The sequence below is a fragment of the Rana temporaria genome, chromosome 4, assembly GCF_905171775.1.
Source record: "Rana temporaria chromosome 4, aRanTem1.1, whole genome shotgun sequence".
Lineage (NCBI taxonomy): Eukaryota > Metazoa > Chordata > Amphibia > Anura > Ranidae > Rana > Rana temporaria.
The window spans coordinates 60,057,119-60,082,771 of NC_053492.1; the positions used below are offsets into that span (position 1 = coordinate 60,057,119).

The 25,653-nt window shown below is 43.9% G+C and overlaps 1 protein-coding gene across 1 annotated transcript; it reads left to right on the forward strand.

Annotated features, from left to right (window-relative positions):
- The first annotated feature begins 739 nt into the window (after window positions 1-739).
- On the forward strand, window positions 740-24,822 carry ANKRD66 (ankyrin repeat domain 66). Its single transcript, XM_040348465.1, has 4 exons — window positions 740-892; window positions 15,881-16,039; window positions 16,484-16,712; window positions 24,551-24,822. The coding sequence occupies exons 2-4, from the start codon at window positions 15,892-15,894 to the stop codon at window positions 24,798-24,800; spliced, it is 627 nt and encodes a 208-aa protein (XP_040204399.1). The 5' UTR covers window positions 740-892; window positions 15,881-15,891; the 3' UTR covers window positions 24,801-24,822.
- The last annotated feature ends 831 nt before the right edge of the window (window positions 24,823-25,653 follow it).

Consider the following 25,653-nt stretch of genomic DNA (forward strand, 5'->3'; position numbering starts at 1 on the left):
TCTCAGAAGGGCCTGATGCCTCACTTAGTGGACGCACTGAAATTTGAGAAATATCCTACAGTGTTGTCAGGTCAGCTCAAAGGTTCTGACACTGTGAAGCTGGACATTGATCTTGATCTGGAGAGTCTGTAAGCGATCTGCTACTGTATCTGGGACCCCTAACCCTCACCTCCTTAACCATTTCCAATAAAACTTTAAAAAGACTAAAGTGACTATCGCCCCAAATCCTCTCTCTTTTCCCCCTCATTTTAGCCATGAACAGGATGGACTATGCCCTGGGGTGAAATGCTAGCCTGACACTGGTCTTTGGAGGTGCTATCCTACCTTTGGGGTATCAGAGGGGTGCTACACGTAGAATCCTGATTGGGAATGACTGCTATTAGCAATAGGCACCTCTCACACATATTTCTGTTTGTTTCTATGTGAGGGGGAGGAGAGGAGGAACTGAGGAGAGTAAGATCAGAACATCTTCCGGCCCATAACCTGACTGAAGCCATGTTCACATCCTCCGACAGTAGCACTGCATTCAAATGCAAACGCCAGCATTCATCAGCAACGCACGTCTACGTGCATTAAAGAACACCACTGTACACTCCCTTTAATTTCCTTTACCACTGAAAGTATTTCTAGTTATTATCATGTTTAGGTTCTTAGAGAGTGAGTAGGCGGTCTACATGTGTTGTCTTGAATGTCTGGAGATTTCTGCAAGTGATGGACAAAAGCCTGACATGCCCAGTGACGCAATACAAAAAGATGGGAGGGGCTGGTCTCCATAGCAGCCTGTGACAACAGAACACCTCCATTCCTGCTAATGTCTTTGCTCAGCGTTCTGTTCCTCCTGTGAAGACTGGAAGCCCCGCAGGCTTTCTACGCCTCCCAGACAATGACAAAGGTACGACATTCCATCTATCAATGCAGAAAATGTCATGTTTTAACCCAAGAGTGCTGTGGTGTTTTATTCTGTCCATACACTGTTAGATGTTTGTGCAAATATATGCACGTGAAGTTCGTTCTTCAGAACATTCGATTAACACCATCCGTAACTATATAAAGTTTGTATGAAAAAATAAATGTCAACCAATTGTCATGACAATGTTACAAATGTTAACATTCAATTTCAGAATAGATGGAAGTAAATGTAATCTCGAACAAAGGTTAGCTTCACGATTAGAATTACATTCTGGCATTTAAACAACACAAACATTTTTCCATCCCTCTCCTTTAATTTTCTCATCACTGCAGTCAAAAACAATTGTCAGTTTGACCACACTAACCAGTAGAAAAATCAAATCAATGTTTACAAAATGATAGTTTTCAAACAAAATTCTACCAGTGTATGGCCAGCTTAACGGCTTCAATACCGGGCACTTTTACCCCCTTCTTGCCCAGCCAATTTTCAGCTCTATCACACTTTGAATGACAATTGCGCGGTCATGCAACTCTGTACCCAAATAAAATTCTTATCATTTTTTTTCATACAAATAGAGCTTTCTTTTGGCAGTATTAAAGATCAATTAAGAAAACTTCTTAGTTTCTGTCAGAAAATGTGTAAATAAGTAATTTTTCTCCTTTACTGATGTGCGCTGATGAGGTGACACTGATGGGCACTGATGAAGCGGCACTGATGGGCACTGATGAGATGGCATTGAAGCGCAATGATGAGGTGGCACTGATCAGGAGGCACTAATATGCAGCACCGATGGGCACTCAGAGGCATCAATGAGAAGTAGCATTGATGAGCACTGATAGGTAGCACTGATGGGCACTGATAGGTGGCACTTATGGGTACTGATATGCAACACTTATTGGCAATGATATGCGGCACTGATGGGCACTGGGTGGCACTGATGGACAGGCACTGATGACCACCGAAAGGCAGCACTGACTGGCATCACTGATGGGCACAGATTGACTTTACTGATAGGCACAAACTGGCATCACTGATGGGTACAGATCGGCATCACTGTTGGGGCTACACTGATCATTAGGGCACTGATAATCAGTGCCCTGATTATCTGTACAGGTCTCCCCTGTAAGGAGATGCCGCTGAATGGCTCTCCTCTCCTCACACTCTATCAGTGTGAGGCGAGGAGAACCGATAACTGGCATTTCCTTGTTTACATGTGATTAGCTGTGATTGGACACAGCTGATCACATGGGTAAAGAACTGTGCCATTGGCTCTTCAGCGAGATTAGGGTTGCTCCATGTCCCAGGGACACAGCATGATTGCCACACTGCTCGCCCCCATGGGCGCGCAAGCATGGGGAGACTGAGGCAACGTTATATGACATCATCCCAGAACATGAGGGCACCCCGCCCTCTGGCATTTGTCTATATGGTGGGCGGGAGGTGGTTAAAGTGATTGCAAACAATAACCTTGTAAAACAACCCATTCAGTTTAAAATAGAAATGAAAGGCAAAACAAAGGGAAAACTGGACGTGTGTATGCTCCATTGCAGTTTTTCCGGACAGGAAAACTGCTGGGGAAAAAAGAGAACCAGCTCTATTTTTCCCACCAGGATTCGGGAAACCCTGTCGTGTGTAGGGGGAAAAAGTTACCAAGCAGGTTCTTGGTTTTATCCTCGGGTTTCCCAGCAGTAAAAAGTCCGCCGAGAAACTCGTCTGTGTGTATGAAGCTTGTCTGTCACTTTTGACACTTTTTGGGGACTAGTGACACTAATACAGTGATCAGTGCTAAAAAATATGCAATGTCACTGTACTAATGACACTGGCAGGGAAGGGGTTAACATCAGGGGCGATCAAAGGGTTAAATGTGTTCCTAGAGAGTGCTTTCTAACTGTGTGGGGGAGGTGATTTTACTGTGGGAAAGCAGAGATCCATGTTCCTGCTTAGCAGGAAGACAGGATCACAGCCTTCCCTTGTCACAGAATGGTGACCTGCCTTGTTTACATAGGCAGATCTCCATTCTGTCTCTCTCCCGAACAATCTGCAGGCCCCGGCGGACGCATGTGTACGCCCCAGACCCAGAAGTGCAGAATCTCGTACAGGTATGTGATTCTGCCCTGCCACAGTAAATGTACGTGGGGCGGTCGGCATCTGGCTAGACATAAATGCACAGTTAACCCTTGCAGTGCAGGAGCAGTCCTACGGTCGGCAAGGGAGGATTTTTAGGTTTCCTGGAGTTCAACTTTAAAGTAATGTCCACTCAATCATTACAATCTCATATACGTTTTAATAAACGTGTTTTCCGTCGGAATGTTGGCTCAAACTTGTCTTGAATACACGCGGTCACACAAATATTGTTGGAAATTCCGAACGTCAAGAACGCAGTGACGTACAACACTACGACGAGCCGAGAAAAACGAAGTTTAATAAATCCGAGCATGAGTAGAATTTTTGTGCGTTGAGTTGTGTACACACGGTCAGAATTTCCGCCAGCAACTTTTGCTGTCGGAAAATTTGAAAACCAGCTCTCAAAATGTTTGTTGTTGGAAATTCCGACAGCAAATGTCCGATGGAACACACCATCAGTTTTTCCAACCGGGTGTATGCGGCATATGGACTCTTTCACACGGGCGGACTGTATGTCCGCTTTTTCATCCATCCGCGTACGGATGAAAAAGGGACATACATTGGTCCCTATGAGATTGCGGGTGTCAGCGGATGAACATCCTCCGATTCTGCAGACAGAAGAAAACCCTATTTTTCCATCCGTCTGCGGATTGGATGAACACGGACAGACGGTCCGTGTTCATCTGATCTCTCCATTGGGGAGAGCGGAGATCTGACAGGGCGGTCCCTGCACAGTGTGCGGGGACCGCCTTGTCATCCGGCGGCTCAGCGGAGATCAACGGAGCGATCCCCGCTGAGCAAGCGGAGGTTCACAGGGCGGATCATCACGGATCTGTCCCGTGTGAAAGAGGCCTGAGGCCGCGTACACACGGTCGAACGTGTCCGCTGAAACTGGTCCGCGGACCAGTTTCCGCGGACATGTCCGACCGTGTGTACGGCCTAGCGGACAGGTTTCCAGTGGACAAAAGTTTCTTAGCAAGCTAAGAAACTTGTCCGCTGGAAACATGTCCGTCGGACATGTCCGATGGTTAGTACACCTAATCGGACATGTCCGCTGGTTATGACGTGTAACCAGCGTCCCGAAATCCCGCGCATGCGTCGAATTGATTCGACGCATGCGTGGAAGCATTGCACTTCCGTGTTTGAGAACGTCAGTGTCTTCTACGTCACCGCGTTCTCTGTCCGCAGGGATTTTGGTCTGATGGTGTGTACACACATCAGACCAAAAGCTCCCAGCAGACATGTCCGATGAAAACGGTCCGCGGACCGTTTTCATTGGACATGGTGTACGGGGCCTAAGAGGTTTTCTTTACCCCCAGTCACAATAGTAAAAACCAAACAAGGGCAAAGAGCAATGATGATATTGAACAGCCCCATCAATGTTATTTTAGGGAGGTGGTGTTGAGGTTGGTGGGTCCTTTGCTCCTTGGCTTTGAGCTCATCATCACCTAAACAGGAGCCGACATGAGGAGAGTTACCATGCCTAAGCCAAAATGATATGAATTAAATTAATTTTAAAGTAAATAAAAGATAATGCATGGGTAACCTAAGTCCTTTAGGTGTAAAGTGGTGTGATGATTTGTAATATTTCTGGTGTGCGTGATGAATAGGCTGCTGTCTTCAGTGCTTAGTAAATGGCTAATTGCAGATAACAGCTTGGCTGGATGGGGGAATGTGTATTTTTTTTTTATTATCAGCTTACTGGCTGATCAAAAATAGAACAACCCATCTATGGACAGTTTAAGGAAGTGACAATGAATTGCTGGATCACAAGCTTGAGATAACCCCCTCTCCCCACCATAGTTCAAGCATCATCACTCCAAGCTACATAATTGAAATGCCATTCGCCCATTCCCCACCACAAAAATCCTTTTTCCTTTCAGGTAATTTTAACTGAGGCCCCGTACACACATCCGAGAAACTCGACGAGCAAAACACATCGTTTTGCTCGTCGAGTTCCTTGTGAAGCCGCCGAGGATCTCGGCGAGCCAAGTTTCCCCATTGACTAACGAGGAAATAGAGAACATGTTCTCTATTTGGCCCGACGAGATCCTCGTCGGTTTCCTCGGCCAAAAGTGTACACACGACCGGTTTCCTCGGCAGAATTCAGCTCCCATCGAGTTTCTGGCTGAATTCTGCCGAGAAACTCGGTCGTGTGTACGGGGCCTCACTCTTTTGCTGTAAGCACCTCATTAGTTCTTATTAATGATGATAAGCCTGTACAAAGTGTAGGTTTGAGGAAATTGACATAGGGGGATGTAACAGAGGGCAGTAAACTAAGCTCCACCAAGGTCGTTGCTCCACTGGGAAGGTTATGCTCTTACTGCACAGGTACCGCCGGCGCCATCCTAAAATAGGCCAGTTCAGATGATACATCAGCACTTTAGAAAATTGTAGAGCTTTTTGCTAAACTTGCATAGGTTTCTGAGCTAAGGTATTTGTGATCAGTGACCCAGAATATTCTATGGATACGATTAGCCTAACAGGTCAGGGGTCAAACCATCAGGGGTCACCAGCAGCTAAGGCCGAATGCCTATCCAGCAGGACCTACATTTTTTTTTCAAAGCTTTTACTTAGAAAAACCTGACTTACCTAAGACTTACAAAAAAACATGAAACTTTATAGTATGGTTACCATTTCATAATTTTCCCACATGCTAATGAATTGTGATTCCATGAGGCCAGCCATGTTAGCTATTCTGTATCACTATATGTACACATTTTTCAATGCATGTCGTCCAATGCATTCACTGAGTGATGTTGGGTTGCAGCTGCAGGTATATATGGTGGTATATGTTTGCATGAACACAACGTTACATGTGTCTATTTATGACAATAATCAAAAGTGGAGCATTTTATAATATGGATATTTGAATACTACAAAAAGTGTGTAGGGATTTCAGCCTAGCTGTATCTCAATGGAGGTGATCTCTAAACTTGGAGTGTATTTTTTCTGCCTCATGTTGTTTGACCTTGCTCCAGCAGTGTTCTAGAGATACCATAGTGTTATGGATCATTCATAGCCAGTCAGTGGGCCTGAAGAACCTACTTAGGCACGCTGGGAGAACTATTACATTTCTGAGACACTTCGGCCCGGATTCACAGAGAGCAGGCGCACATTACGCCGCCGTAGCGCAAATAATATACGCTACGCCGACGCAGCACAGAAAGGGAAGCATGGAATTCACAAAGCCAATGCTGCCAAAACTGCGCTGGGTTTCGAAGGTGTAAGTCGGCGTAGGCGGAAGTGGGCGTGTCCCCATGCAAATGATGGTCCGAGCGCCAGACAAGTACGTTTAATGAACTGCGCATGCGTCATGCTGTGGACGCATCCCCCTGCGCATGCTCACAACCACGTCGGAACAACTGCCTAAGATACGCCGGATCACTGCCTATGCCATGAACGTATCCTACGCCCAGCCAGACTCGCGTCCAACGTAAACTACGTAGAATACGCTGGCTTGTATTCCTTGGTGCAGACCTTTGCATGTCTGCTGCTGGGTTACACCTCCTTTATGTGGCTTAACTTTACGCCGGACGTACAACTTACGCGCACATCGCGTAGCCTGCGTCGGAAACACTTACGTTCGTGATTTGCCGTATTTCCCTCATTTGCATATTTGAATAGAAAATCAATGGGAGCACCACATGCGTCCAGCCTAAATATGCGCCCACGCTACGCCGGCAGAGGCAAGTTATGTCAGCGGGATGAAGCCTATTTTTAGGCGTATCTTAGTTTGTGGGTCCGGCGCACAGATACAACGGCGCATATTTGCACTTACTTAGGCAAGTTATGTCAGCGGGATGAAGCCTATTTTTAGGCGTATCTTAGTTTGTGGGTCCGGCGCACAGATACAACGGCGCATATTTGCACTTACGCGGCGTTACCGATACATCGGTGCAAGTGCTTTGTGAATCCGGGCCTTCCTGTTCTTCTTCCCTCCTGAGCTTTTGTCATGTGAGGATGCCAGTGTTTAACCAGTTCCCGACCCCCGCATGTACATGTACGTCCACAATATGGCACGTACAGGCACATGGGCGTACACGTACGTCCTCGCCTATTAGCGGGTGGGGGGTCCGATCGGGACCCCCCCCGCTACATGCGGAGGTCGGGTCCGCTCGGGGAGCGATCCGGGACCACGGCGCGGCTATTTGTTTATAGCCGCTCCGTCGCGATCGCTCCCCGGAGCTGAAGAACGGGGAGAGACGTGTGTAAACACGGCTTCCCCGTCCTTCACTATGGCGGCGCATCGATCGCGTCATTCCCTTTATAGGGAAGACACGATCGATGACGTCATTCCTACAGCCACACCCCCAAACAGTTGTAAACACATACTAGGTGCACCCTAACTCCTACAGCGCCACCTGTGGTTAACTCCCAAACTGCAACTGTCATTTTCACAATAAAGAATGCAATTTAAATGCATTTTTTGCTGTGAAAATGACAATGGTCCCAAAAATGTGTCAAAATTGTCCGAAGTGTCCGCCATAATGTCGCAGTCACGAAAAAAATTGCTGATCGCCGCCATTAGTAGTAAAAAAAAATAAAATAATAAAAATGCAATAAAACTATCCCCTATTTTGTAAACACTATAAATTTTGCGCAAACCAATCGATAAATGCTTATTGCGATTTTTTTTACTAAAAATAGGTAGAAGAATACGTATCGGCCTAAACTGAGGAAAAAAAATGTTTTTATATATGTTTTTGGGGGATATTTATTACAGCAAAAAGTAAAAAATATTGCTTTTTTTTCAAAATTGTCGCTCTATTTTTGTTTATAGCGCAAAAACTAAAAACCGCAGATGTGATCAAATACCACCAAAAGAAAGCTCTATTTGTGGGGAAAAAAGGACGCCAATTTTGTTTGGGAGCCACGTCGCACGACCGCGCAATTGTCTGTTAAAGCGACGCAGTCCCGAACTGTAAAAACACCTTGGGTCTTTAGGCTGCATATTGGTCCGGGGCTTAAGTGGTTAATAGGCCTTGGGCCCAGGGCCGTCTTAATAGCATCATGGGCCCATGGGCCCCTGGGCAAAGTAATGCTCTGGGGCCCCTACAATAGAGGCAATGCAGGTAAACAGACATCAAATAGGTAGGAGGCAGACAAGTGGGTGCCTTCCACCTTTTGGGTGGAGCGCTGCATCAACTACATGAACAATCATTCTGTACAGCAAAGAAACAGTGGGGAAAATACTACATACTGACAAAGCTGTTCTGTGCATATAATATATCTGCTAGATTAATGCCTCCCCAGCACTCTGACCCCTCTACACCCCAGATATCCCCCCAGCACCATTGGGCCCCCAAATTTCTGGGCAGCGTGGGCTCAAGAACCAGCTGCTTTGGAGAAAGTGTAGGGGCCCCCCATGCAGCTGGGGCCCCTGGGCAGTGCCCAGGTGTGCCCACTCATTAAGACAGCCCTGCTTGGGCCTAACAAATAGAAGGATGCAGAAACGTCCCCCCCCCAGGAGGAACTTCTGAAGGTGTTGGCTGCTACAGAAAAGAATATATGGCCTGGAGAAAATCTGCAACTGTCCTCACATATGGAAATGTGTTGATTGACTGGTTGAGTGAAAAGTTAAAGATTAAACCTCAATTGTCAAAGAACCTGAATTCTGAAGTGGTCTAGCCAACCCGGTCTGTGATTTAGAAGGCAATTATGAGATACTTTAGGGAAATCTCAAGAAGAGATTGAGCCTAGTCCAATGTCTGAGATCCAGTGTATTAGGAGATATCCCGATTTGTACCTCACCCTCCTTCTCACATTGCCATGTGCAATTAACTTGTTTTTTTATTTAAAATCAACTAAAGAAGTAACTGACACCCATTTCTGCTCATTCTGAGCAAACGACCACACCTGAGTGTTAATGCTTAATATTATTATAGTATCATACAGACCCTCAAACTGGTCCCCCTATTTGTCCCATGTTTTATTCCCTGGGTAGTAGGTGCAAACAGCCAGGCACATGGTAGCTCCCCAGACTCGCCTCACAAGAACCAGACAGATAGTGTATTTTGTAGATTTACTGCTTATTAAACTTGGGTGGGGTGTAGGGTGAGCCTTATGCCGCGTACACACGATCATTTTTCGGGTTGTAAAAAAACAACGTTTTTTAAAAATGTAATTTAAAACGATCGTGTGTGGGCTTCAGAGCATTTTTCAGGTTCTGAATTTTTTTTCCGAACATGCTCTATTTTTTCACGACGTTTTAAACAATGTCGTTTTTCGGGTTGTAAAAAATGATCGTGTGTGGGATTTAACGACGTGAAAAACCTGCGCATGTTCAGAAGCAAGTTATGAGACGGGAGCGCTCGTTCTGGTAAAACTACCGTTCGTAATGGAGTAAGCACATTCATCACGCTGTAACAGACAGAAAATCGGGAATCGTCTTTTACTAACACAAAATCAGCTAAAGCAGCCCAAAGGGTGGCGTCATCTGAATGGAACTTCCCCTTTATAGTGCCGTCGTACGTGTTGTACGTCACCGCGCTTTGCTAGAGCATTTTTTTTAAATGATCGTTTGTAGGCAAGGCCGTTTTAATGATGAAGTTGAAAAAAACTTATTTTCTACAGCCTGAAAAACTTTGTTTTTTACAACCCGAAAAATTATCGCGTGTACGCGGCATCAGGATACTCTAAGGCCTCGTACACACGACCGTTTTCCTCGACAGAATCCATCAAGAAACTTGGTGGCAGAGCTTTTTTGCCGAGGAAAACGGTCGTGTGTATGTTTTTCATCGAGGAAACTGTCGAGGAACTCGACGAGGAAAAAAGAGAACAAGTTCTTTTTTTCCTCGTCGGGAGTCTCAATTTCCTCATCGGGCTGGTTTTCGACGAGAAACACGATAGTGTGCATGCTAAGAAACCCGCGCATGCTCAGAATAAAGTATGAGACGGGAGCGCACCTTTGGTAAAAATAGCGTTTGTAATGGAGATAGCACATTTTTCACTCTGTAACAGACTGAAAAGTGCAAATCGTCTCTTACCAAACTTTTACTTATCACGCAGTAACATGAGATTGGCAAAAGCAGCCCCAAGAGTTTAGCCAGTGGAATCGAACTTCCCCTGCCATTGTATGTGTTGTACGTCACCGCGTTTGAGAACGACGAGATTTGGTCTTGACCGTGTGTACGCAAAGCAAGCTTGTCGAGTTCCTCGACAAGCCTAACAAGGAACTCGTCGAGGAAAACGATGTGTCTTTTCCGACGAGTTCCTCGGTCGTGTGTACGAGGCCTAACTATAACTGTAGTGGAGGACACTATAACCGTGCTGTCTCTTTAGGGTGCAAACACCCTCTTGAATTTAGTAATTAGTGAACTACAGCTCGGGGGACTCCATTGCAAAAAGGTATAGCCTGAGCCAGTAATTTGAATGAGCTTTCCCAAAGGTTGACATCAGTGGCGGCTGGTGAAGTTTTAGGATGGGGGGGCGCCAGACCCCGCCCTTGCTTTTTGACCCCTCCCACTTGGTGGAAATGGGCGTGGTTTCATCAAAATAGTGGGCGTAGCTCTAAGGTGGTGTGATTAGCATCCGAGATGAACGAGGGTTGGAGGGAGAGAGAGGGAGAGCAGGCCCAGATTCTACACAACAATAGAAATATGTGCATTCTAGAAAGTTTAACAATCAGCAGATTAAGATACTTCAATCATCCCGGCACCATTGTTGTTATGGTGTCAGGATGATTGAAGCGCATTATTTCTATTATTACATTGTAATATAAAATGAAACCATTCAACTCACCATAATGCAGAATCAGTGGGAGCCCCGAGCGTGTCGCCTGCCACCAGATGCCATCAGGTGTCCCAAGCGGAGTCCCTCCTTACCTCACGTGTCTTCAGCGGAGTCCCTCCTTACATGCAGCCCTGAGTCACATCAAATGCAGCCTCTCTCCCTATCACTTGCAGCCAGTGCCTGTCCCCATCAATAGCAGCCTCTGCCCCTATCAATAGCAGCCTCTGCCCCTATCAATAGCAGCCTCTGCCCCTATCAATAGCAGCCTCTGCCCCTATCAATTGCAGCCTCTGCCCCTATCAATTGCAGCCTTTGCCCCTATCAATTGCAGCCTTTGCCCCTATCAATTGCAGCGACTGCCCCTATCAATTGCAGCGACTGCCCCTATCAATTGCAGCGACTGCCCCTATCAATTGCAGCGACTGCCCCTATCAATTGCAGCGACTGCCCCATCAATTGCATCAGCTTTCCCATCAATTACAGCGACTGCCCCATCAATTACAGCGACTGCCCCATCAATTACAGCGACTGCCCCATCAATTGCATCAGCTGTCCCATCAATTGCAGTAACTGCCCCATCAATTGCATCAGCTGTCCCATCAATTACAGCGACTGCCCCATCAATTACAGCGACTGCCCCATCAATTACAGCGACTGCCCCATCAATTACAGCGACTGCCCCATCAATTACAGCGACTGTCCCATCAATTACAGCGACTGCCCCATCAATTACAGCGACTGTCCCATCAATTACAGCGACTGCCCCATCAATTACATCAGCTGTCCCATCAATTGCAGTTACTGCCCCATCAATTGCATCAGCTGTCCCATCAATTACAGCGACTGCCCCATCAATTACAGCGACTGTCCCATCAATTACAGCGACTGCCCCATCAATTACAGCGACTGCCCCATCAATTACAGCGACTACCCCATCAATTACAGCGACTGTCCCATCAATTACAGCGACTGCCCCATCAATTACAGCGACTGCCCCATCAATTACAGCGACTGCCCCATCAATTACATCAGCTGTCCCATCAATTGCAGTGACTGCCCCATCAATTGCATCAGCTGTCCCATCAATTACAGCGACTGCCCCATCAATTACAGCGACTGCCCCATCAATTACAGCGACTGCCCCATCAATTACAGCGACTGCCCCATCAATTACAGCGACTGTCCCATCAATTACAGCGACTGCCCCATCAATTACAGCGACTGCCCCATCAATTACAGCGACTGCCCCATCAATTACAGCGACTGCCCCATCAATTCAATTGCAGCGACTGCCCCATCAATTGCAGCGACTGCCCCATCAATTGCAGCGACTGCCCCATCAATTACAGCGACTGCCCCATCAATTACAGCGACTGTCCCATCAATTACAGCGACTGCCCCATCAATTACAGCGACTGCCCCATCAATTACAGCGACTGCCCCATCAATTACATCCTCTCTCCTATCAATGGCACCCTCTGCCCCATCAATAGCAGCGCCTGTCCCATCAATCCATCAATTGCGGTGCCGCTGAGAGGGGGGGTTTGTGCCGCCGAAATTCCCCCCAAAAATTAAATTTTTCTTAAAGATGATAAGGGGGGGGGGGGGATATTGCCACCGAAATTCCCCCTGAAAGTGACATTATTTTTCAAGCTGACAAACGGCTGACATTCTCCCTGAAAATGACATTCTTTTTTATAATGATAAGGGGGGGGGGGGGTTGCTGCGAAATTCCCCCTAAAAATGACATTCTTTGTTAAGATAATATGCGGGGGGGGGGATGCAGCCGACGATCTCTACGTAGAGATGAAAATACAACAGAGGGGCAGCAGCAGCACTTACTATTTTGGTGGGGCCATGGCTGTGGAGGAGTCTGCTCCTCATACTTCCTGTCTTCTCTCTCGGGCGCAGGAGAGAGACACAACAGGAAGTGACATCATGGCCCTAGATGTCAATCAATCTGCCCGGCTATAGTAACAGATACTATAAGCGCCGGGCAGACACTGTGGCTACCCGGTAAGCGCCACAAGGCGGTACTAAAGCCCGCAAATGAAGCGCCGCGTCTGCAATCTTTTGATTGCATGGACGTGGCACTTCCCATAATGCACGTGGCCGGCGCCACATAGTGCATTTGGTAAAGGATTTTTTGATATTTTAATTTTTTTTTTTCTTAAAGGGGCCGTTTTAAAAAAAAAAAAAAAAATTTTTTTTTTTTTTTTTTTTTTTTTTGTGACTACAGGAGGGGGGGCGGCGCCCGGGCGCCCCCTATGGACGGGCCGCCACTGGTTGACATAGACCGTCTCTTATGTATTTTCAGGCTTGTACTCACTGTGCCCTGGGTACTTGAATGCTTTTCTGCAGTACTAGCCAGCTTTTGTACAGGGTGCCTCTAGGCCGGATTCTCTGAGGACTTCCAGTAACTGCTTTCAGGAGCACTGGACATGGGTCCCCTAGCTCTAATTGGAGCTGGAATCCAGATGGCCTTGTTCTTAACTACAGCTGTGCCCCAGGGAGCAAGAGCCCCGGGGCTGGGTCTTCTCCCCCAGGACAAGGACCCTGCTGTTTCAGGCCCCAGCCTATTTATACCCACCTCAGCCCCCTACTGCCTATTCTTCCTGCCAGGAATTGGCTGAGGCTGCATGAATATGCAGGTGAATGTCTGTTTTCTCCACTCACTAAATTCTGGAACCTTCCAGGATTCAGGGGAAAACAGAAAAACCTGCAACTGGCAGATCCCGGAACAGCCAAAAGCAATTAAACTCTTCTCCTCTGCCACAGGGTAGCCAAAAACGAAATTTACCTCAACGGTAGTATCCTAGCTAAGAGGGTGCTGCAATATTATTATTATTATACAGGATTTATATAGCACCAACAGTTTGCACAACGCTTTACAAAATGAAGGCAGACGTTACAGTTACAATAGGAATCAGGAGGCCCTGCTCATGGGGCTTTACTCTAATCAAGAGCAGCAAGGACATTGGTAATGTTTCTGCTTGGGAGCTGAAGATCAATATTCACGTGTAATTATTGAAGGTCAGTACAAACAGTGCTACAGTTGTATTTAAACTGACTTGGGGGACAAAGTTTACTTACAATTGTAATCCTGATATCTCCTGTAGCTGGTTTTCCTGATAGAAGTTGCTACACTTGTGAAATCCTCACAAACTAATATAAATGTATGCTACCAAAATGTTTTAATAATTTTTTAAAGAATATATTTTTTTTTTAGTAAAGAAAAATTAAACACATTGGGCCAGATCCACAAAGAGCCGCCGTAACTTAAAGCGGTTCTCCACCCTAAAGTGGAGTCCCGCTGATCGGAACCCTCCCCCCCTCCGGTGTCACATTTGACACCTTTCAGGGGGGAGGGGGGTGCAGACACCTGTCTAAAGACAGGTATTTGCATCCACTTCCGGCCACACGCTACGGGCGAAAGACGGGCATTCCGTCACATCCCGTCTGTCGCCCGTTGTGTGCTGGGAATACTCGGCTCCCAGCACACAGCGTGTGAGCCAATCGGCGGGCGCAGCGCGACTCGCGCATGCGCCGTAGGGAACCGGGCAGTGAAGCCGCAGCGCTTCACTTCCTGGTTCCCTGAGCGTGGATGGAGGGGGGAGCAGCAGAGAGACGAGCGATCGCTCGTGCTCTGCTGCGATCGGCGCTGGACTCCAGGACAGGTAAGTGTCCTAATATTAAAAGTCAGCAGCTGCAGTATTTGTAGCTGCTGGCTTTTAATATTTTTTCCCCGTGGCACATCCGCTTTAAATATTCTGATTTAAGTTACACTGCAGCAAAATTTCTACCTAAGTGCCCGATCCACAAAGCACTTACCTAGAAATTTTCGGCTGTGTAACTTAAATTCGTCCGGCGCAAGGCGTTCCTATTTTCATGGGGCGAGTCCCATTTAAATTAGGCGCGCTCCCGTGCCGGACGTACTGCGCATGCTCACGATGTCATTTTCCCGACGTGCATAGCGCGGTTTTACGTTACGCCGAGTTTTGTGAATCGCGCCGGGTAAAAAAAGTTGCGTCTGGAAAAAAAAAAGATACGGCGGGATTTTTTTTTAAAAAAAAATAAAAATAACAGCGTCGCGGGTAAGAATGGTCTACTTTTACAAGGTGTAAACAGTTTACACTTTGTAAAAGCAGCCCTAATTTTACACATGCAACTTAATACTTACGGAGAAAAAACGAAGCGTAAAAGCTTCGTGGATCTCCGTAAGTGCTAATTTGCATACCCGAAGCGGCATTTCGACTCGAAATGCCCCCAGCGGCGGATGCGGTACTGCATCCTAAGATCCGGCAGTGTAAGTCCCTTACACATGTCGGATCTTCTGCCTATCTATTGGAAACTGATTCTGTGGATCAGCTCCAAAGATAGAAACAGGGATACGACGGCGTATCAGTAGATACGCCGGCGTATCCCTTTTGAGGATCTGGCCCATTGCATATAAAGATTCTGTATTTTCATATGTAGTCAGCAGATGGGGCTGTCAATACATTTTCACATTTCCAGGCTATCTGTCCTATTAAAAAAAAAAAAAAAAAACAACAAAGAAACTGTTTTGCTTTAACTTTTCCTCCCCAGGATTATTTTATTTTGCTCCTCTACTGCCATACTTGGCTACCAATAGGGGTTATCGAGCTATAGAGTACACCAAACTATGGACTTTCCTTGTCACAGTGCTGATGGACCCAGCATTGTCCAATGAAGTGAGTTGCATGCTCTTTCATACTCCAAAGTACTGGCTATTATTTTAACCCCCCCCCCCCTTCCTAGCTGAGCAGACTGATGTGAAAATGATGGAAAGGTATATGCTGTGGATCTAATGGGGAGATTACAGCAAATCTGTTGGTTTGCCGTGATTGGGCAATGTGCAAGCTTTAGAAGTTTGATATACAGTATGTGTGTGTATTGTGTGTGTATATATATATATATATATATATATATATATATAATGTATGTGTGTGTGTGTATATATATATATGTGTGTATATATATATATATATATATATATATATATATATATATATATATATATATATATATTTATATATATAATCAGTTATCCAAAAATAGTAAGAAAAAGTCTTTAAACCTCTATTTTGACAGAAAACTTCAAGATGGCTGATGTGACTGAACTCCATCAAGCAGCAGCTCTTGGGGATTATGACTTGGTGTCTGAGATCCTGAAGAAGGATCTGTATGATCCGAATTATAAGGACATTGACTGGAATGACCGGACCGCGTTGCACTGGGCTGCAGCTAAAGGTACTGGACATATATCTTGACATTGCTTGTTTCAATACATATTTTGAATTCCTATACTTTTACTGTATGATTATATACCTTTTTTATTTTTTGGGCCATGAAAGGTTTTGGAAGAATTTACCAGGCCTTGGTCCTAAGAAGGCTGAGAATCACTAATACAGTATAGCCCCCCATACTGTATTAGTAATTCTCAACCTTATTAGGACCAAGGCCTGGTAAATTCTTCCAAAACCTTCCATGGCTCAAAAAATAAAAAAAGGTATATAATCATACAGTAAAAGTGGGTATGAATATAAAGTATTAGGTTGTCAGGTCCTGGGCTGCCTATTAATCGCTATTAGTGATTTTAAAACCCTCTAAGCATGATTGTGTGTCTCAGGGTAGACAGGAGATCTATTATCACTGTTTGCTTATTTCAGAAAACATTATTTTTGCATCCACCAGGCCAATCTGATACGGTGAAGCTACTGATAGATTATGGTGCCCGGGCTTGTCTCAGGACCGACATTGGTTGGACTCCAACACACTTTGCAGCAGAATCGGGAAAGCTGAACGTTCTCCGTACTCTCCATTCACTGCACGCTCCCATTGATACTACAGACATACATGGCGACACCCCTCGTAGAATTGCAGAGATATACGGTCATAGAGACTGTGTGAAGTTCCTGGAGACGTAAGTTTGATGTGCTATATCCATGCTTATTATATGTAGGTGAATTATGGGACTGTAATGGATAATAAAATAAGGTTGGATCCTTAAAGCAGTAGTAAACATTTTGCTTTTTTTCTTTAAACACTGCAAGGCAATTTCATAATGTGCTAGCATGCATGTGCTGGTGACGTCACTGGCTGCATGTACAGTAAATATCTCTTAAACTTTAGGAGATATTTACAATACATATAGGTAAGAATTATTATAGACTTACCTATAGGTAAAAATCATGCATGGGAGTTTACCCCCACTTTAAAGTGTAACTAAAGGCAAAATAAAAATAAAAAGATCCTTTGTACTGTGATGAATGTGTGGCTGTACAACAGGCATTGGTGGAAAAGCAATTAAGAGCTTGTTAACACTTCTGTGTTTCCCCCAAAAATAAGACCTATTCCGAAAATAAAACCCATTGTTATTTTCCAGGAGGGCTGCAATATAAGCCCTACCCCGAAAATAAGCCCTAGTTTAAAATTCTTGTACAATCCTATAATCCACTCTATCACAGTACTATATAATGTACAATGTGTGTGTTTCTGTAATATAATTGTGCCAAATACCTTTGGTACAGCACCACTCGGCGCTCAGCTGACCTCCTGCTGCTCTCATCCTCTTCTCCCAGCTGTCAGTGGGAGATCTCGGCCCCTCCTCTGCAGTACAAAGAGCGGGGAAGAGAGCGCCGGAGGGTCACGAATCGCCGAGCGGTGCTGTAACAAAGGTATTTGGCAAACTTATATTACAGAAACACACACTTGTACATTATATAATACTGTAATAGAGTGAATTATAGGATTTTACAAGCATTTTAACTCTGTTCACACTGGGGATTCCTGACAGGCAGGGAGGCAGAGGGGAGAGAAGACAGCACATTACATGGTAAGACCTACCCCGAAAAGAAGCCCTACTTCTTTTGTTGCCAAAATTAATATAAGACCTGGTCTTATTTTCAGGGAAACGTGGTAGTGTCATTCCACAGCGTGGAGTGTGAAAGGAGTGGTGCTGAAGCATCATAAATGCTGTGCCCAGCGGTGAGAGGAGGTCCGGGATGCTGCTGCGCCGGATGGATGGATCTTCACATCGCCGGAGCGGAGATCACCCGACGCTGGATCTTCTCATCGCGGGAGATCACCCGCACCCGTCGCTGGATCAGGACAACGCAGGAAGCCGGGAACGAGTGGATTTTTCAGCGCTGGAGTTTTTTTTTTTTTTTTTTAATAAAGGACTTTATTCTTTTGTGTCAGTGTGTTTTTTTTACAATACTTTTTACTTCCTTCGTGAAATGGTAGAGGTACAGTGTACCCCATTACCATTTCACACAGGGGGGGGTCAGGATCTGGGGGTCCCCTTTGTTAAAGGGGTCTTCCAGATTCTGATAAACCTCCCGCCCGCAGACCCCCACAACCACCGGGCAAGGGTTGTGGGGATGAGACCCTTGTCCCCATCAACATGGGGACATCCTCCCCATGTTGAGGGCATGTGGCCTGGTGCGGTTCAGGAGAGAGGGGGGGCCGCACTCTGTCCCCCCCTCTTTTCTGCGGCCGGCCAGGTCAACGTGCTCGGATAATGGGTCTGGTTATGGATATTTAGGGGGAACCGCACGTCATTTTTGTTTTAAATTGACGGCGGGGTTCCCCTGAATATCCATACCAGACCTGAAGGGTCTGGTTATGGATATTTACCGGGAACCGCACGTCACTTTTGTTTTAAATTGACGACGGGGTTCCCCTGAATATCCATACGACTTCTGGAGCTGGACTTCAAGAAAGGGTGAAATGTTTTTTATTAACGGACGTTAGAAAGGAATGATATAACGGATGTATACGGATATATACGGATAAACATTATCCGTTTTCAATAAAGGAAGAGTGGTAAAATATTTATCCGTATGTATCCGTTATTAAATCCGTTAATAAACGTCCGTTAATAGGTGTAATACGGATATTATAAAACGGACATACAATCCATAGTGTGAAAGAAGCCTAAGCAACAATTTGGGTCCTAACAAGCTACATCTTTGGGAATGTCTACTAAAGAAAGATACATTTTCAGGCTCAATACTGACCTCTGCTGGATGAAGGTTTGTCCCACCAGTATATGTTTATTAAAGGAGTATTAAACTCGCACTTGCTTTTTTTTTTTTTTAAATGGGCCCCAGGTGGTCAATGCCATAATGTGCTAGTATAAACCACATACTAGCACATTGTGACAGATTTACCAGTGAAACAAAGCCCTCCAGTGCTGAGCTGTCACCGCTCCTGATGCTTCTATCCTGATCCTTCTATCTGAGTTTGCGCTCTCTAAATGCTTTATTGGCTGGGCTGCGACAACGTCACTCCCGCGTATATGCAAAGGAGTCAAAATTTTGGCATGCCACTTTCAAGCAGTGTGCCATGAATGCAAAGTTAACTGCTCATGCATGAGTGCTGTCATTGGCCAGAGCCAACAAGAATATCTCATTAAGGGAGCAGTTTCAGAACATTTTAAGGGAATGAAGCAGCAGTATGTATTAAATTCCTAAATAAAATAGAAACGTATGCCGCGTACACACGATCATTTTTTTCACGTCGAATAAGCCCACACACAATAATTTTTTACAACCGTAAAAACGACATCATTTAAAACGTTGTTAAAAAATGCAGCATGTTCAAATTTTTTTTTTAAATGACATTTTTTTAAAACTTAGTATTTTACATGCCGAAAAATGATCGTGTGTACGCGGCATCAGGATGCATGCACAAAAAAACAAAAGAACAAAAGCTGGACAGCCGCACTCCAAAATTTTTCTTTAAAAGAGATGTCTTTATTTTCAACTGTGCATACAGTCACTGCAAGCCCACAAAAATCAGTATGGCCAACGTTTCGCACTGGCGTCAGTGCTTAGTCATGGCTAGCAAGGTTCACACTACAAATGAAATATATACACAAAACATACAATCATGTGATGAAAAGCCCTGCCTACAGCAGGGAGGAATCAATTAAGTTAATCAAGCAGTAAATCAAACGGCACTTTAAACAGCTGAAATATGGGTTAAACCTCCCTCAAGTGTGTCCCTTTGTAAAAAAGGGAGAAAGCGTGAAAAACACATATTGATTTGTGAAAAACCTGTGTATAAATGAAAATCAAAATGAAATGACAATGAAGATAAACAAATATATAAAAATAGAAATACCCATAAAATTACTTATAAAGTTTCTCAAAATCAGACCACAACATATATGTATAGGTATAGTCTCACTTAAAAAATAAGAAATAATTATAATAATAAAAAAATTCTCTATTATGTGTATACATGTACATATATATATATATAGAAGCGCTCTCACCCGTGGTCATTTAGTGACTCAAAAATGCATAAGTTATTGGAATAAATTAATTAGTGAAGCCAAAATAGACCTATTTTAGGGAATAAACTGTGAAATAGCAAAATCAAATAATAAATTGATGGGAGAATCGCTACATGAATGGACATTAAGTTAAAGTTCAATAGTGAGTAAGACCTTATAATGAATGAGTCAGTGAAAACAAAATCATATGGATATGATGTGCGTGAACATCATGCAGGTAATGACAACATCTGTTAAGGTGCCTTACCCAATAAATGTGATCGTGATGAACATGGTAACGGTTATTTTACCATTAGGTAGATGATGATCTAGTGCAAAAGTCTGAGGTCAAGTGTGGTAATGTGCAATCGATCTGTCTAAATATTTATCCATTCAGAGGTCTAATACATGAATGTAAGAGTATACATAATAAAGAAGCTGGTTATGCTCTGAAAGAGCAGACCAGCGACCATATACATATAAGTGTTGGTTTTTTTTTTTTTTTTTTTTTTTTTATATATATATTTTTTTATTTATTATCCGGTTAAGGAACTGTGTGAGTGACCTCGCACAAGTAAAGAGTGTGAATAGACATCTCTATACGTTAAAAAGACATAATAGTCGCGAGGGCAAATGTAAATAAGAATAAAAGCAAGTATGGATATGATCCTGCATGAAAGTCCGGTGTCAATCATCGATATTAAAAATAAAAAAAAAAGATTATTATACCGAACCGGACAATCAATTGGATCTTATAAGGAACGGGGCTAGCACATGAATAGAAAAGAAATTCAAACAGATAAATAAACAAGTGCGCAAAAAGCCCGAGAACCTGTGCAATGGTGTGGCACCTGGTTATATATGACAAGGGACAAGGGTCGACATAAGTCAAACTGTCTATAATGGTACCTCATCAGCCATACAATGAAACCAGTATAGCGTACTGCTCCTAAAACCCAGGGGAAAAATAAAGAAAAAGGAAACAAAGATTAAAAAGGTATAAAAACGCAAAATTGCGAATAGGTATATCTAAAATAGGTTTTTATATAGTATATGTATAATGAGGGACGAATACAATACCCATATGAATATGGGATGTGTAACATAGATTGTATAGAAATGTGTATGCTTCATAATGAAGCGCTAATTGAACCTAGGGGTGGGGGGGGGATATATTATGAGAGGTAGATGAAAAATGATGCAGGATGCACTAATAATATTGGTGAAGGTGAAGCTGTGTAATGTGTCTCCAATTACAGTAGAAGAAGACTTGTATATGTTATCACCTCCAGATATGGCATCAATCCAACCGCTAATGCCTGATTAAAAATAATGTTTAATGCATAACCTGCATGTTCACCCGACAAAAAAAACCCCCCTCCCAAAACCCCCGTAGAGCCCTCGTACCCTGTATATTAACAGGCCACACGAGAACCCATATATTAATTTATGGTGTCTTGATAAAAATTATTACCAAGAGCCATATGGTGACCCGCCTGTTCGTGAATGAGATATGCAAAGTATGGACAGTGCAAAGGTGAGCAAAATTGCATAATTATGTAAATATGAATGTAGTCTCAAACTTAAATTGGGGAAGTTACACTGAAACCCGTATGGTAGCCCACCTGCCGAAATAAACAGCAGGTGAGCAGCAAGTGGGTAATGTAAATGAGTTTACCATTAACAACTTGGGTGTAAACCATAGGAACAAGTAATAGAGCCTCAACAAATCAAAAAAGACACTTTGTGTTCCCACAAGATGACAAGTATAATATTGGGTGTGGGAACATGGTTATGTACGTGTGATGATAAATACATTAGAAAAAGAGGACAAAAACAGTGAGTATGCCAAGCAGAGGGGAGGGGGGGGGGAGAGAGATGTTACTCTCAATCATGGAAATGGGAAACATCCCAATCAAAGTTGAGGCCCCAAGGCTGTCTAGAATTGAGGTGAAATATCCAATATACCTCCCGTTTACAAAGAAGTTTGAATCTGTCCCCCCCTCTAACCGGACACACAATCCTCTCAATACCCTGTATGGACAGGCTGGAAATGTTTTTGTCATGTACGTTGTTCCAGTGCCTGGCTACATTGGTATTGTGATTTTTGTCAATGTCGTACAGATGGTCACTGAGTCTGTCACGTAGTCTTCTAATGGTCCTACCAACATATTGGACATTGCAGATGTTGCAAGTAATTACATAAACCACAAACTTAGTGTTGCAGTTTATGTATTGCTTAATGTAAAAATTTCTGCCACTGGAGCATGACCGTATAACTTTACCAGCTCCCATTAGGGGGCAGTATCTGCACCCATTGGTGCCGCACTTGAAGGTGCCCACAAAGTCCAACCAAGTTGAAGAAGTGGGTTTGGACTCAAAGAGACTAGGTGAGAGAACCCCCCCCAATGTGGGGGCTCGACGACTGACCGTCTTAATACCCTTCGACAGAATGGATGTGTAAGACGCATCACTATACAGTACAGGCAAATATTTGATAATGATCTGCTTAATTTTGTAAAATTCCATACTGTAAGAGGTAGAAAAGATCGGAGCTGGCTCATTGTTCATGGAGTTGGGAGATCTAGATCTAGATCTCCTGTTGTCCAAAAGTGAGTCTCTTGGAATGGCATTAACCCTACGAAGGGCATTGTTGACCACAGTGGCAGAGTATCCCCTGTCTTTAAACCTATGAGCCATTTCAAGAGCTTCACTCGTAAAATCCACAGGTGAGGTGCAAAGTCTTTTCAGGCGAAGGAACTGCCCATAGGGGATACTATTAATAGTATGCGGAGGGTGAGATGAGTCAGCTCGTAGCAGAGCATTACCTGCAGTACTCTTTCTGAATAAACTTGTGGAAATAATACCATCAGCCCCAGTGAGTTTTAGATCTAAGAATTCAATGGTAGTAGGTTGTAGGTTACCTGTAAACCGAAGATTGAGCTCATTGTCATTGAGATAAACTAGCCACTCATCTAGATCTGCAGACTCGTCGGAAATGACGAGGAGCAGATCGTCGATGTAGCGACAGTAGATGACTGTATCTGAACGACGGGGGCTGGTACCCCCAAAGATGCGGGACTTTTCCCACCATCCCATGTACAAATTGGCCAGGGAAGGTGAGAACTTAGCCCCCATGGAAGCCCCGCACCTCTGGAGGTAGAAGACCCCGTCGAACATAAAGAAATTGTGCGTTAACAAATATTTAAGAGCCAAAACAATGAACTCCTGTAAGACTAATGAATAGTGACCCGACTCTTTCAAAAAGTGAGATACTGCCTGTAAACCTAGATCATGCGGGATGCTAGAGTAGAGACTGCATACATCGTAACTCATCCATCTGTAACCATTGATTTTGCTATTTCACAGTTTATTCCCTAAAATAGGTCTATTTTGGCTTCACTAATTAATTTATTCCAATAACTTATGCATTTTTGAGTCACTAAATGACCACGGGTGAGAGCGCTTCTATATATATATATATGTACATGTATACACATAATAGAGAATTTTTTTATTATTATAATTATTTCTTATTTTTTAAGTGAGACTATACCTATACATATATGTTGTGGTCTGATTTTGAGAAACTTTATAAGTAATTTTATGGGTATTTCTATTTTTATATATTTGTTTATCTTCATTGTCATTTCATTTTGATTTTCATTTATACACAGGTTTTTCACAAATCAATATGTGTTTTTCACGCTTTCTCCCTTTTTTACAAAGGGACACACTTGAGGGAGGTTTAACCCATATTTCAGCTGTTTAAAGTGCCGTTTGATTTACTGCTTGATTAACTTAATTGATTCCTCCCTGCTGTAGGCAGGGCTTTTCATCACATGATTGTATGTTTTGTGTATATATTTCATTTGTAGTGTGAACCTTGCTAGCCATGACTAAGCACTGACGCCAGTGCGAAACGTTGGCCATACTGATTTTTGTGGGCTTGCAGTGACTGTATGCACAGTTGAAAATAAAGACATCTCTTTTAAAGAAAAAAAAAAAAAAAAAAAAAAAAAAAATTTTGGAGTGCGGCTGTCCAGCTTTTGTTCTTTTGTTTTTTTGCTATTACCGCATTGCCAGCACCCTGGTGGTTCAACAACCCCTGATCATCACGAGGCTCACCTGGAGCGGTGAGAATTCTGTCAGGATGCATGCACACTGGCATAAAATAATAAAAATAAACGCCAGTGTTCTTGGCAGAAAAAAAGATGCAAATTTTGAGCGGTTTTTGTACTAGTGTTTAGGAGTGTTTAGCATTTTTTTTGTCAGAAAACTGCTCTCAAAAATGCCTCTAAATACTGAGCTTAAAATATGTCTCTAAATGACCTAATGTGCATGATGGACACATAGGGTAACATTAGTTGCTTCTACAGACAAAACGCTAAATCAGTGTGCATGGACCCTAAAAAGTTTTAATTTTTATGATTTAATCCCACTTTAATAATACATTCATGTAATATTTTTACTTTCAGAGCAGAGGTGGAATGCAGAGATTATCGCTTGGCTGCAGAGCTGGAAGGAAGTCCCTTGGACGAAGTGGATGAGGACTGGGAGGCGAAGAAACCTGAACTTTTCACTTCACCCAGCAAAACGATGAAGAATCGCACAACTAAGTCAGAGAAATATTCCAATCGGCCTATCTTTGTTCAAAAGTCCTGCCAAGCACAGATCAGAAAAACAATAACTTATACACAATCACGTGATCAAAGAAATACTAAATAACACGACATTACTATTACACAGAGTACCGTGTCACTCTGCTCTTCTCCACAAGGTGGAGCTGTGATGCTTTCTGATTCTTTGCTTAGTATAGTGTTTGTTTTAAGGCCCATACACACGATTAAAAAATCGGATCGAAAAATCCGTACAACGAGCTGTCTGCCAATTTTCGGATCCTTAGTACGGTGCTTTTCGACAGCCGATTTTTCTTTTTCGTCACACAAAAGCTGCATGTGCAGACTATAAATGTGTTGTCGGGTCAACGTACTATTTTCGTTTTATTAGTAAGGTTTTCGTACAAAAAAAATCATAAGAGCTAGACTACGCATGCTCAGAAACGAAAGAATACATACAAAACTATTACATCACTTCTGACATTGTATTCTGTCGTACGGAAATTTTCGTATTGTGAGTAACCTCTTCACTTTCGACTTGAGTCAAGCATGCCACAAAAAACTGAAGTACAGTTGTTCGAAAATATAAGTGTGTGTATGAGGCTTTAGGGCCCTTTCACACGGGCAGGGATGGACTGGCCATTGGGACTACAGGGAGTTTCCCGGTGGGCCGATGGCTCAGTGGGCCGGCTTCAGTGACAGCAGACCGCCGCCCCCTCCGCTCCTCTGTCTCTCCCTTCCCACAGCGCTCACCTCCTCTCCCTCCCCGTAGCATTTACCTGGGGGGGGGACAGAGAAGCAGGGGGGGGACCAGAGGGGACGACAGAGGAGCATGGGGGAGGGGACAGACAGCTGACTCAACAGCTATGGCCTGGGAGTTTCTCATTTCTGCCTAATCTTGTCCCATAAGGGGGGCACAGAACTGATTCTTTCCCCCGGGTGAAATAATGTCTAGCTTCCCC

Bases quoted from the DNA above. Each gene is read 5' to 3' on its own strand.
- ANKRD66 (XM_040348465.1), top strand. From the start codon at position 15,892: ATGGCTGATGTGACTGAACTCCATCAAGCAGCAGCTCTTGGGGATTAT. The intron at 16,040-16,483 runs GTACTGGACATA...TGCATCCACCAG, and splicing joins GCACTGGGCTGCAGCTAAAG to GCCAATCTGATACGGTGAAG. The intron at 16,713-24,550 runs GTAAGTTTGATG...TTTTACTTTCAG, and splicing joins TGTGTGAAGTTCCTGGAGAC to AGCAGAGGTGGAATGCAGAG.